This window comes from Apium graveolens, unplaced genomic scaffold (genome assembly GCF_009905375.1).
Source record: "Apium graveolens cultivar Ventura unplaced genomic scaffold, ASM990537v1 ctg8266, whole genome shotgun sequence".
NCBI lineage: Eukaryota > Viridiplantae > Streptophyta > Magnoliopsida > Apiales > Apiaceae > Apium > Apium graveolens.
The window spans coordinates 22,663-34,968 of NW_027421033.1; the positions used below are offsets into that span (position 1 = coordinate 22,663).

Genomic DNA, 12,306 nt, shown 5'->3' on the forward strand with positions numbered 1-12,306 from the left:
GATATCCGATGTAGTGTCACCACCTCAAATATAAACAATTATTGATGCACAAGGAAAGGTTACACACACAAAGGATGAGTTGACGGAAATAAGAGTTTCGACCATATTACGATCAGATTCAATTGTTCAAGCTTCTTTAATGGACCAATTGCCTTTACAGGTGTTAGGAGAGGATACTGATCCAATAGCCATATGTCAGTGGTCGGTGTCTACCTCCCCAGGCTTAAATCCCCTGGATGCATCTGCGGATAGTGGATCTGACATAGGTACAGATCGACAACTTGTTGACAATGATTTAGAATTACCTGATGAGTCACAAGGAAATGTCTTCATAGACATTAAAAGGAAACTTTGATCTTTATGCTAAATTCTTTGGATCATTGTTTACCTTCCCAGAGTTCAAATCTGGAACCCTAAAAGGGAAACTAGCAACTTGTAGATTATGATTCAGATTCATCTGACAAGTCACAGGGATGGGGATTTGCGAACTCCCATTCTCCCATCTGAATACAGTGAACTGTGTGTATTGTCTATACTACCACTTCTGCTGCATTTTCTGTTGTGCTTTGTTATACAAGAAGGAAGAGTAAGTCTCTTTATATAAAAAAACATAGCTTCTCTTTAAAGCTTGCTTTTGTCACTTGGTGGCTCCTCTTGCTACATTAATTATGATGTCACCATTGTGACATGATCTCACTTGTGTCATATCCTAGCTAATATTTAACAAATCATGATATATGAATTTTTTTTATTTTGGAAATTTGAATGAAGATAGAGGTGCATTTGCATAATGATTCTTTGTTTTGTTTGAGATTTATAAAATTAGTCAATGATATATTTCTTCACTGAAAAGAATTATTTTATTTGATGCAAGGTGTGCAGTGACAAATTCTCCACTATGGACTTACCAGAAGAATTGATTGCTGAAATTATATCAAGAACTCCTGTGAGGACAATAGTGTCATGCAAAAGCGTGTGCAAAAGATGGTGTAATATAGTTTCAGAACCATTTTTTTCGCGTCTGCATCTCTCTATATCATCTAAAATGCTTTTACTTCATCAAGGAGACGCCGAGGACGTAGATGATGACAATGATGGTGACCTTGCAGTGGTTGAACTAGATGACCAACATCACCAACATGATATTCATCACGAGCCTATGATGAGATTTTCCCCGGGACTTGCCTTGGGAGACTATGTGGGGTTAATTGGATCAGTTAATGGGTTAATATGCTTAGAAGATAGTTATGATGATTCAGCATATGTATGCAATCCAATTACACAAGAGTACATACGCCTTCAAGATTCCGAGTACACCAGAGTATCATATTTAAAGGGATATTATGGCTTTAGACTTGTTGAATCGAACCAACAGTACAAGATTGTACGTTTTTATAAGGGTAGATTTCCTTCAACTGAATATGACCTAGGGAGCGAGGTTTATACGCTTGGAACCGGCATGTGGAGAGATCTAGGACATGTCCCCTTCCATCTGAATGAACATGATAGGGGTCACTATGTCAGTGGCCGCCTCCATTGGTTAGCTGGTGAACTAATATGTGCTTTCGATTTGGATAGAGAATTATTTCGTCCAATGGAAGCTCCTCCACGGGCTCCTGGGAATACAGATCATTTTAGCATCTTGGGAGTCCATAATCATTTTAGGAACTTGGGAGTACTTAAAGGTTGCTTGTGTATATGTGATATAACACTATACTCTGAACTTTCTATTTGGGTGAAGAGAGATTATGGCGTGGAAGATAGTTGGAGTAAAAAACTCATCATCACTCCTAATCCTCCATTACATGAAGGTATAAATACCGACATGGTTCGGCTTCTTAAAGTTCTCAAAGATGGGAACATCTTAATGTATTGTGACCAACTTCAATTGTTCACTTATCATCCTCAACATAAAACATTGCGACATCACATTTTCCCGGAGGGTGAGTTTCTCACATTTGGTGCGATGACTTATGTCCCCGGTTTTATCAGTCTAGAGAGGAGTTTCACCTTGGAGGGTGTCAAAAGATGGGAGTCTCCTCAAGTAGAAGACTGACTTATAACCGAATAGAGCAAAACAGGATCGAAAATAGGGCCGAGTCCGAGCAGTCTCCCGAGTACTAAGGCCGAGTAATCTAAGTTGTTGAACATTGCTTATTTTACTGCAAAAATACAAGGTTTTTATAACTAGTTCCATTTCAAGAACACGTTATGTTTTAAGCTTTTCTAGTTGTTTATCTAATATTTGTATGTACTCCTAATTTCAAAATTTAATAATTACTGTAGGCTGCGAGATAACTTTAGCATTTAGTGCTTGACATTTTTATAACATTTACATATCATATAAATGATTTTTATGTTGTATGCTTGTAAATTGCTCTTGGTTGATTCTGTTTTTCATGATTCATAGTATTATTTCCCTTTCATCTTGATGAGTGTAGTTTATTTTATTTATTCAGCTTTGGCCTAGCTTTGTTGGGCTTTGGTTTTAGGTCAAATTTGGTGGTCATACTTTAAATTTTTCATTTAGGAAGGCCTTGTTATAACTTCTGTTGTTAGCTAAGTTGCAGTTTGAATTATACAGCTGGTTTTACATTTGTAATCCTATCTTACATTATGTTACTTGTATAAGTTATCCACACGGAAGAACTGTAAGATTTAGAGGCATATTTCTTTTAGAGTGGCTTTTCATTTGTAGATGTTAGTATTTCCCTAAAATTGAGTGTTAAACCAAAGCGAGTTGGGTTAAGAAGTAAGTTTAAAGTCAAATGACAAAAATGCATAAGTTCATTCGGGGTTATGTATGTGAAAGTGAAAGAAAATCACAAAAACCAGTTTAATTAAACCTTAAAACTGTGTCTGATAACATATACTATAAGTGCTCTCGCTGCTCTGTCTGCGCTAGAAGCTCAAAGTTGTTCATCGGATTTAAATGTATCCTGAAAGCTTTAAAGCTGTTTAGGGCTACTCTGGTTTATCTTGATTTTCAACTTGTTTCTCGATATCTTGATTTTAATAGTTAGGAATTATGATGTAGTATGTGTCTATGACAATCTTCATTGCTTAGTTTATGATCCAAAGGCCATTATGGAAGTTTGTGTACTTTCAGTTCGAAGAAAGTTGCTGTTCAATTAACTGCCTATGTTCCTGGAGTTTGTGGGAAACTCTAACAAAGTAGGTGCTGTTGTATATGTGAACTTCTTTGACTCAGCCATTATGATTAAAGAAATGGTCGTTTGAGTATCACATTACAAGTTCGCCCTGTGGGGAATTTATATGCTACAGTGATTTTTTCCCCTCCAGTAATCATCCTCAAATTAAGACACTGCAAAAACTTGACAATTTCATAAGCCTCGTTGTAGTTTGTAATTGATGCAAATGTTCAAATTCCAAGTTTATCGGGCTCGAGTTTGTATATGGTGGTATACTTTTAGAGGTCACACAGCCTAAACGTGAGGCTGCCTGGGGTGTCACATGGGATTAAAACATAGTTTACTATTTTATCTAAATTATTTTAATCTAAAAAAACACTACAAATTAGCGATATTTTTGTAAATTTGAACCTAACTCCTTTTTTATTATATCATTTTATTGTAAGAAAAAATTTATGAACACGACGATGCTATTTACAACTATGACATACTTGAATTTAGCAAACGAACGGATCTGAGCCGTCCAGATCAAGTTTAGCTTAATTTTCTTTTTTTAGATGAGCTGAATTTAATAAACTAACGGAAAGTGATGTTCAAGATCGGCTCTTTATTATATGAATTCGAGCCGAATTTGAACAAACTCGAGTTGTCCCCTAATATTTCACATGTATTTTTTACTCGACCGAATTTAAAATATAATTTTTAGTTTTACAAATTGCATCAAGATCAAATACTAGTTTTTATTTTATAATGATATATATACAAACACTCTACCCATAATTTCTAATCTAAATCATTTATTTTTCAAGTTGTGTTTTAAGAACATAAACAATTTTATTTTAAATTTTTGAGTTCTTAATTTTAGAAATCATACATTACTTATTTTTTTTAAAAAAAAAATTCAATAATATACGGCATTTACACATATAATCGAAATTGAACAAACGTATGATCATATCGTTGTTGAATCCTTCGTTCTTTGATAGGCAACCAAGTAATTTTTTAAAGAGATATGTACATGTTGTAATATTTCAGTTGTTGTTTTGAGCAATCAACCATAGATGCATCATCATCAAACCTTTATCACTTAATCAATATCATGAAATTTCTGCAGAATTGTAATCCCAGACATATGACCAACAAGAAATAAAAACCAAACTCTCACAATTAAGGAGAAACTAAACAAACCCAAATAAATTGGTAACCAAGGAAAAATGGAAACTAAATCAAGAAAAACAAGATTGAGGCTATTTTGAGATGGCTACTCAATAGAGAGCGAAAGAGAGTTTGTACGTTACATTTTAAAATGTCCATGTCGAAATGTTATTATGTTTAGATATTTTGCTTAAGTTTAATTTTTATAAATCACAAGTTATTTAATGATTTTATAAAAATATTAAAAATTGGAGATGAGTTGGTAACAATATTGGATAGTTTCATTTTGAAAAAACTAAGTGTTTAATTTAGAAATACAAGCAAATTTTCTAAAATATTTAAAAAAATTATTAAATTATGAGAAAAATGTAATAATAACAATATTTAAGTGATCAATAATAATTTATTATTTATAATATATATGAACTTTATATGAGTCGAGTTCGAGTCAAGTCTGAGTCGATTACGAGCTAAACAAGCCGAGTCAGAATCCAGCAAACAAAAAGCTCGGCTCAATTATTCATTCGAATTCATTTTCATATTCTTGATCGCCCTCGTTTAGAATACTGAACCGAATCGAGTTTACGTAAACAAGTCAATCCTGAATTTCGTTTACGAACATCTCTTCTCATTTACGGTCCTACTATTAATTGTAATATTCATCTCACTTGATTATTTACTTATTATTTAGTAAGTTAATCAAATATATTAAAAACAATATTTGTCCAGTTTTAATTTGTATTTAATCATTAAAATATAGAAATTTTTCTAACCGGTCTTGTAAAAATTGGAAATTGGACTTTATCAGTAGCGGGACCGTCTAGTTAGGGCTGTAATTCGGGCCGAGCGAGCCGAGTTTCGAGCAGGGCGTATTCGAGCCGAGATTAATCGAGTCGAGTCGAGCCGGCTCGTTTAGTTAAACGAGCCTAAACCTCTGTCCGAACTCGACTCGTTTAATTTTATGAGTCGAGTCGAGCCGGCTCGTTTAGCTAAACGAGCCGGTTTTAACGAGTCGGGCGAGCCGGCTCGTTTAATTTTACACTTAGTCGAGCCTAAATCTGTACCCGAACTCGTCTCGTTTAATTTCACGAGTCGAGCCGAGCCGGCTCGAGTAATTAAACGAGCCGGAACCTCTACCCGAGCTCGGCTCGTTTAACTAAATGTGCCGAGTCAAGCCCACTTAAACGAGTTTGAGCCGGGCGAACTCGCGAGCCGCCCGACTTGAATTACAGCCACACGTCTAGTGATTAATCGGCTAATCAGGGATTGATCAAAATGATTAACTGAGTCATTAATTAGAACTAATTTAATATTAGTTTTAGATATAAATATTAATATATGTAATTGTTTATTTATTTTGATTATACATATACAATTTTTATTATTTATATTTATATAAAGAAATTTTAAATATGTCCCACTATTAAAGTAAATATAATTTTTGAGATGTAACTTATGAACTGAGATCAATTTAAGATGAAAAATTAAGAAAGTTTAAATAGTAATTATGTGTTTAAGAGAATAATATATATTTTTTAATTTTTTATCATTTATACTTTTAATTTTTTGATTTATATTTTTTTATATTTTTTACCAATGAGTCTGATTTTTGACCAACTAACCTGATTTTTCACGTATTTACCGGATTCATACTTTTAATTTTTTATTTATATATATATATATTTTTTTTTAAAATTTTTTACCAGTGAATCCAATTGTTTACCAATTAACCCAATTTTTAATCGACTGATTTCAATTTTTTTCGATGACTGATTTTTGTAAAACACGATTTTTAACTCGAGTTTCACCTAGTCATTTCATTTTTCACCTAGTCATTTCATTTTTCACCGAAGAGTTATTAATCCCAACTTTTTGAAAGTCGGTCTTAACTTGGGTAAAATAGTATTCTAAAATTCTTTTATTCAATCGATTAATCTCCTACAAAGTATTCGACCGATTCGATTTTTGAAATTTGATTAATCCTTACGAATTTTCCTTTATTGGAGTATATATATTTTATTTTTTAAAATGAAATACTATATTAATTTAAATATGAATATTTATAGAAATTATGATATAATAAATATATATTTGTTAATAAATAACTAATATATTAAATATAATTTAATATTATAATAGATTTGATTTTTACTCCGATTAACAATTTCGATTAATCCTCGACTTTGAACTAATCCCAAATCGGTAGCTAGACCGATCTTCCCCGATCTCCGATTTTTACAACAGAAGGTAAAATGGTTCTTTAATAACTCAAAAGTTATAACACTAATTATTGACGATTTTTCAGAAGATTCTAAGCAATCTGTTTACCAAGTACAATATTAGTTTTATTTTTGTGAAACGAATTGTATCTCTATCTTATGAACCAAATATATGTTCTTTAGATAATTTAATATTAATTAATATAATTTGGAAATTATCTTATAATTAGCCTTTTAATATAGTTTATTTAATATTACTTAATTATCGATAAAAATTAATTTACAAATTAAAAGTAAATATATGTTATTAAACTTAATTTAATATTACTAAATATAATCTAAATACATGTCATAAATTTGTTACTGTTAAAATGTGATTTTTTAATTTAAAGTACATAAACGTTGTGATGGACAGTAACATATACGATCATTAAATCAATAATTTTTTTCGTAGGTAACCCGCAGCCGTTATCCTTCGGGCTTCGGGTGCGCACTGGTTAACCCTACGGGCTCACGCAATAGCGTTGAACCAAGGTAAACCGCATTTAAGCAAGAGGCTCCGACTCATGAGGCATAATCATAAATTCTCCTCCCGGAGTATTATTTATTTTAAAAATAATACTACAAATGATAAAGTTTACACAGAATAGAAGTCAATTCGTGTTAATAGTTTACTTTGTAGTTAGTAGTTTTTCAAAATAAAAGTAAATATATGTTATTTTACTTAATTTATCGTAACTTAATAAATTTTTAATATAATTTATAAATAAATAAAGTTTACAGAAAAATAAGTCGATTCGTGTTAGTAGTTTTTAGTTTTTCTAAAATTAAAAATAAATATAAGTTATTTTACTTAATTTAACATAACTTAATAAATATTTAATATAATTTAAAAATCGTTTAAAAAATATTTTTATTTTATAAATTAAAAAGACGATTGGATGAATACTAACTTAAAACAAAATAAAATTTACAAAGAATAAAAGTCGACTTGTGTTAAAAACAAAGTTGATAGAGAATAAAAGTCAACTTATGTCATGTAAGTACCAAAATTTGGTACTTGGGTACTTTTAGCACCAAATTATGCATAGTTTCGCTTATTAATAAAGAGTATAGATGCTTAGGTTTTTTTAATATTAGTGGGTAAATTATTATGTTTACGAAAGATCTTGCCCTTTTCATACTCATTTACAAATGAACCAATATGACTCCTTTTTTACACAGTTGCAAGATAACAAAGGATTTTCTTAATCTGATTTTGTCAGTGATATGAATCGTGCAATAAGACTAATTGATTATAGGACTCCTCAGTTATTTACAAAGTAGGTGAGAAAATAGTTAAAGAACAATATCACAATGAGGGTTGTGTGGTCTTTTTTTTGCCAAATTTAAAGCAGATTTTATTAATAACTTGAAAGAGATTCAATCGGGACAAACCCCCAATTGATCATGCAACCAGGTTGAAAAACAAATAGAGCTAAATAATTAGCTGTTTTGTTTCCGAATTGCTTAAAAAACTGAATACACATATTCTGAAAATTAAAAATGAAGGTAATGGTTTCCCGGACAATCCAGCACGCATCTCCCCCGAAAACAGTAGTTTCACAATTGACCCTCACATTAATTCGATTGATATTGCAACGTTCAGAGGACTCAGTTGCAACAACTGAGTTTAGAGGCCTCATGTTATGAACAAATATTTTTTGTGAGAGGTGAGCACATGTGATTTTCACCACCGTTCCAAACGCACCCCAGCTATCTACCTGTCGGACACCAGCTATAGACCTGCCGAAAGTGTTGTTGATGCGAGATATCCAGATCTCCCAATACACCATCCAATTTATTTTCAACACAACCACCACATCGCACAAAGCGAGACACATCGCATAAAGCGAGACAATCAACCACACAAATAATAACTTAAACAGAATAATACGAAAACAACCCAAAATTCAAAAATCTCGGAATAACACCAAATTGTAATATGTTGTTAGACCGCAGATTTTGAATCCAAAAACTGAATTTTATTATAAAATCCAGACTCTTACCTTAGTAGATCTTAAAACTAAAGTGAAGAACTGTAATGGATTTTTCGAGTTTTGTAAAACAAATCTCGATTTTATTAAAGAAAAAGTGAATAAAAGGAGAAGATGTAGATGAATATGGAGATAGAGATGGGTATAAAGGGTGAACAAGAAGGTAGGGCGGCTAGGGTTTGATGAAGTTAGGGCGGCCGACTCTCATGGGCTGTGTGGTCTGAATTTTAAGCATATGTTCAAAATATTTTTAAACTTACGAAAGTGATGTATATATGTTTAGATTTTAAAAATCTATTTAAAATTTAGGGTTATGCAGCAGAATTCACATGATTATGAGATTCTATTTTAAGGATTGGTTCTAATTTGTGCCCACATGTATATGATTATGTATATATGTTAATTAATTTTGTTCCCACATTGCAAGTGTTCTTAAGAGTCATTGTTAGTACTCCTTTCGGGACAAGGCACCACAATGGATGACAAGGAAAATTTAAGAAAAGGTGAAATTTACAACAGGGTATTACCCGAAGAAACGTGCTTTAAAATGTAGAAGTATACGCTCCTTAAATATTGATTCAAAATCCGAACTTACATTTTATATCATTTAATGATAAGAGTAGATAATAAGTATGTTAGATTTTGGAAATTGTGAGAAATTAAAGATAAAGTACCATTTTTATTTTTTTATAACCGTACTATCGACGATATTATAAATTGGGATCGTTTTCACGAGGACGTTGAAGTAGTTGTTTTCTTACATTTTTCGATTAGAAAATAATTAATGACTTGAACTTCAGACCAATAATATTATAGGCCTACACGAAACGCGGTCCTTTTACTAACTTGTAGTTCGGACCAAAAATATTATAGCCCATACGATACGCTGCCTATTTCCTAGTATAGAGTACTTTACTGACTTGATATCCCAATGCCATGTAGCAAACATAGAAATGAATTGTTATACATAACCGTGTAAAAAAATTCCAACGCATGTGCTTCTGAGTTCCTTCGGCTCGAAATCTACTCACCGTTTGTGCTTCCAAATTTCTACTGTGCACGAAACCGTAGCCTTGCCTCTTCTTTCTACTCCAAGCCCTTGTAAGAGGTATTTTCTGAATTATATACTTTATTTTTTCATATCTTACTATTAAATTTCGTGATTCTATTAATTAACAAACTTTTCAATGATTACTAAGTGAAGAATTAATAATTTGAAATTTTCAGAGCTAGATATATAAAAGAATTTCTCGATTACTCTGTTCATGTATGTGTTAATACACCCCCCTTGGGATTCCACTTGTATGTTGGATTGAAGAGCGCATCACTAGAGCTCATCACAGGGGAAATATTCCCATTAGAATCAGGATGAAAGTTTTAAGAATAAAAGGGTTTTATTAATTTGGCCTCGGTCAAAATAGATTGGATTCCAAATCAAGCCATTTAATCTATTAAATTTTTAATACATTGGGACTTAGTATGTTAATTGTTAATAAATTTAAGTCAAGACATGATTTTCTTTAGAAATATAATCATGTCACAATATATATGTATATATGACTAAATATAGAAAAAGAAGGAGAGAAAGATAATGAACACAAGAGTACAGTTAACTGTGTGCATTGCTATACTACTACAGAGCAAGATAATGAACACAAGAATACAGTGAACTGTGTGTATTGTCTATACTACCACTTCTGCTGCATTTTCTGTTGTGCTTTGTTATACAAGAAGGAAGAGTAAGTCTCTTTATATAAAAAAACATAGCTTCTCTTTAAAGCTTGCTTTTGTCACTTGGTGGCTCCTCTTGCTACATTAATTATGATGTCACCATTGTGACATGATCTCACTTGTGTCATATCCTAGCTAATATTTAACAAATCATGATATATGAATTTTTTTTATTTTGGAAATTTGAATGAAGATAGAGGTGCATTTGCATAATGATTCTTTGTTTTGTTTGAGATTTATAAAATTAGTCAATGATATATTTCTTCACTGAAAAGAATTATTTTATTTGATGCAAGGTGTGCAGTGACAAATTCTCCACTATGGACTTACCAGAAGAATTGATTGCTGAAATTATATCAAGAACTCCTGTGAGGACAATAGTGTCATGCAAAAGCGTGTGCAAAAGATGGTGTAATATAGTTTCAGGACCATTTTTTTCGCGTCTGCATCTCTCTATATCATCTAAAATGCTTTTACTTCATCAAGGAGACGCCGAGGACGTAGATGATGACAATGATGGTGACCTTGCAGTGGTTGAACTAGATGACCAACATCACCAACATGATATTCATCACGAGCCTATGATGAGATTTTCCCCGGGACTTGCCTTGGGAGACTATGTGGGGTTAATTGGATCAGTTAATGGGTTAATATGCTTAGAAGATAGTTATGATGATTCAGCATATGTATGCAATCCAATTACACAAGAGTACATACGCCTTCAAGATTCCGAGTACACCAGAGTATCATATTTAAAGGGATATTATGGCTTTAGACTTGTTGAATCGAACCAACAGTACAAGATTGTACGTTTTTATAAGGGTAGATTTCCTTCAACTGAATATGACCTAGGGAGCGAGGTTTATACGCTTGGAACCGGCATGTGGAGAGATCTAGGACATGTCCCCTTCCATCTGAATGAACATGATAGGGGTCACTATGTCAGTGGCCGCCTCCATTGGTTAGCTGGTGAACTAATATGTGCTTTCGATTTGGATAGAGAATTATTTCGTCCAATGGAAGCTCCTCCACGGGCTCCTGGGAATACAGATCATTTTAGCATCTTGGGAGTCCATAATCATTTTAGGAACTTGGGAGTACTTAAAGGTTGCTTGTGTATATGTGATATAACACTATACTCTGAACTTTCTATTTGGGTGAAGAGAGATTATGGCGTGGAAGATAGTTGGAGTAAAAAACTCATCATCACTCCTAATCCTCCATTACATGAAGGTATAAATACCGACATGGTTCGGCTTCTTAAAGTTCTCAAAGATGGGAACATCTTAATGTATTGTGACCAACTTCAATTGTTCACTTATCATCCTCAACATAAAACATTGCGACATCACATTTTCCCGGAGGGTGAGTTTCTCACATTTGGTGCGATGACTTATGTCCCCGGTTTTATCAGTCTAGAGAGGAGTTTCACCTTGGAGGGTGTCAAAAGATGGGAGTCTCCTCAAGTAGAAGACTGACTTATAACCGAATAGAGCAAAACAGGATCGAAAATAGGGCCGAGTCCGAGCAGTCTCCCGAGTACTAAGGCCGAGTAATCTAAGTTGTTGAACATTGCTTATTTTACTGCAAAAATACAAGGTTTTTATAACTAGTTCCATTTCAAGAACACGTTATGTTTTAAGCTTTTCTAGTTGTTTATCTAATATTTGTATGTACTCCTAATTTCAAAATTTAATAATTACTGTAGGCTGCGAGATAACTTTAGCATTTAGTGCTTGACATTTTTATAACATTTACATATCATATAAATGATTTTTATGTTGTATGCTTGTAAATTGCTCTTGGTTGATTCTGTTTTTCATGATTCATAGTATTATTTCCCTTTCATCTTGATGAGTGTAGTTTATTTTATTTATTCAGCTTTGGCCTAGCTTTGTTGGGCTTTGGTTTTAGGTCAAATTTGGTGGTCATACTTTAAATTTTTCATTTAGGAAGGCCTTGTTATAACTTCTGTTGTTAGCTAAGTTGCAGTTTGAATTATACAGCTGGTTT

At 32.6% G+C, this 12,306-nt stretch overlaps 2 protein-coding genes across 2 annotated transcripts; both read left to right on the plus strand.

The window, feature by feature from the left end:
* Window positions 1-898: 898 nt before the first annotated feature.
* Window positions 899-2,056, plus strand: LOC141704821 (F-box protein At3g07870-like). Its single transcript, XM_074507987.1, has one exon. The coding sequence runs from the start codon at window positions 899-901 to the stop codon at window positions 2,054-2,056; it is 1,158 nt and encodes a 385-aa protein (XP_074364088.1).
* An 8,557-nt stretch (window positions 2,057-10,613) lies between these two features.
* On the plus strand, window positions 10,614-11,771 carry LOC141704822 (F-box protein At3g07870-like). Its single transcript, XM_074507989.1, has one exon. It carries the CDS (start codon window positions 10,614-10,616, stop codon window positions 11,769-11,771), a length of 1,158 nt encoding a protein of 385 aa, XP_074364090.1.
* Window positions 11,772-12,306: the final 535 nt, after the last annotated feature.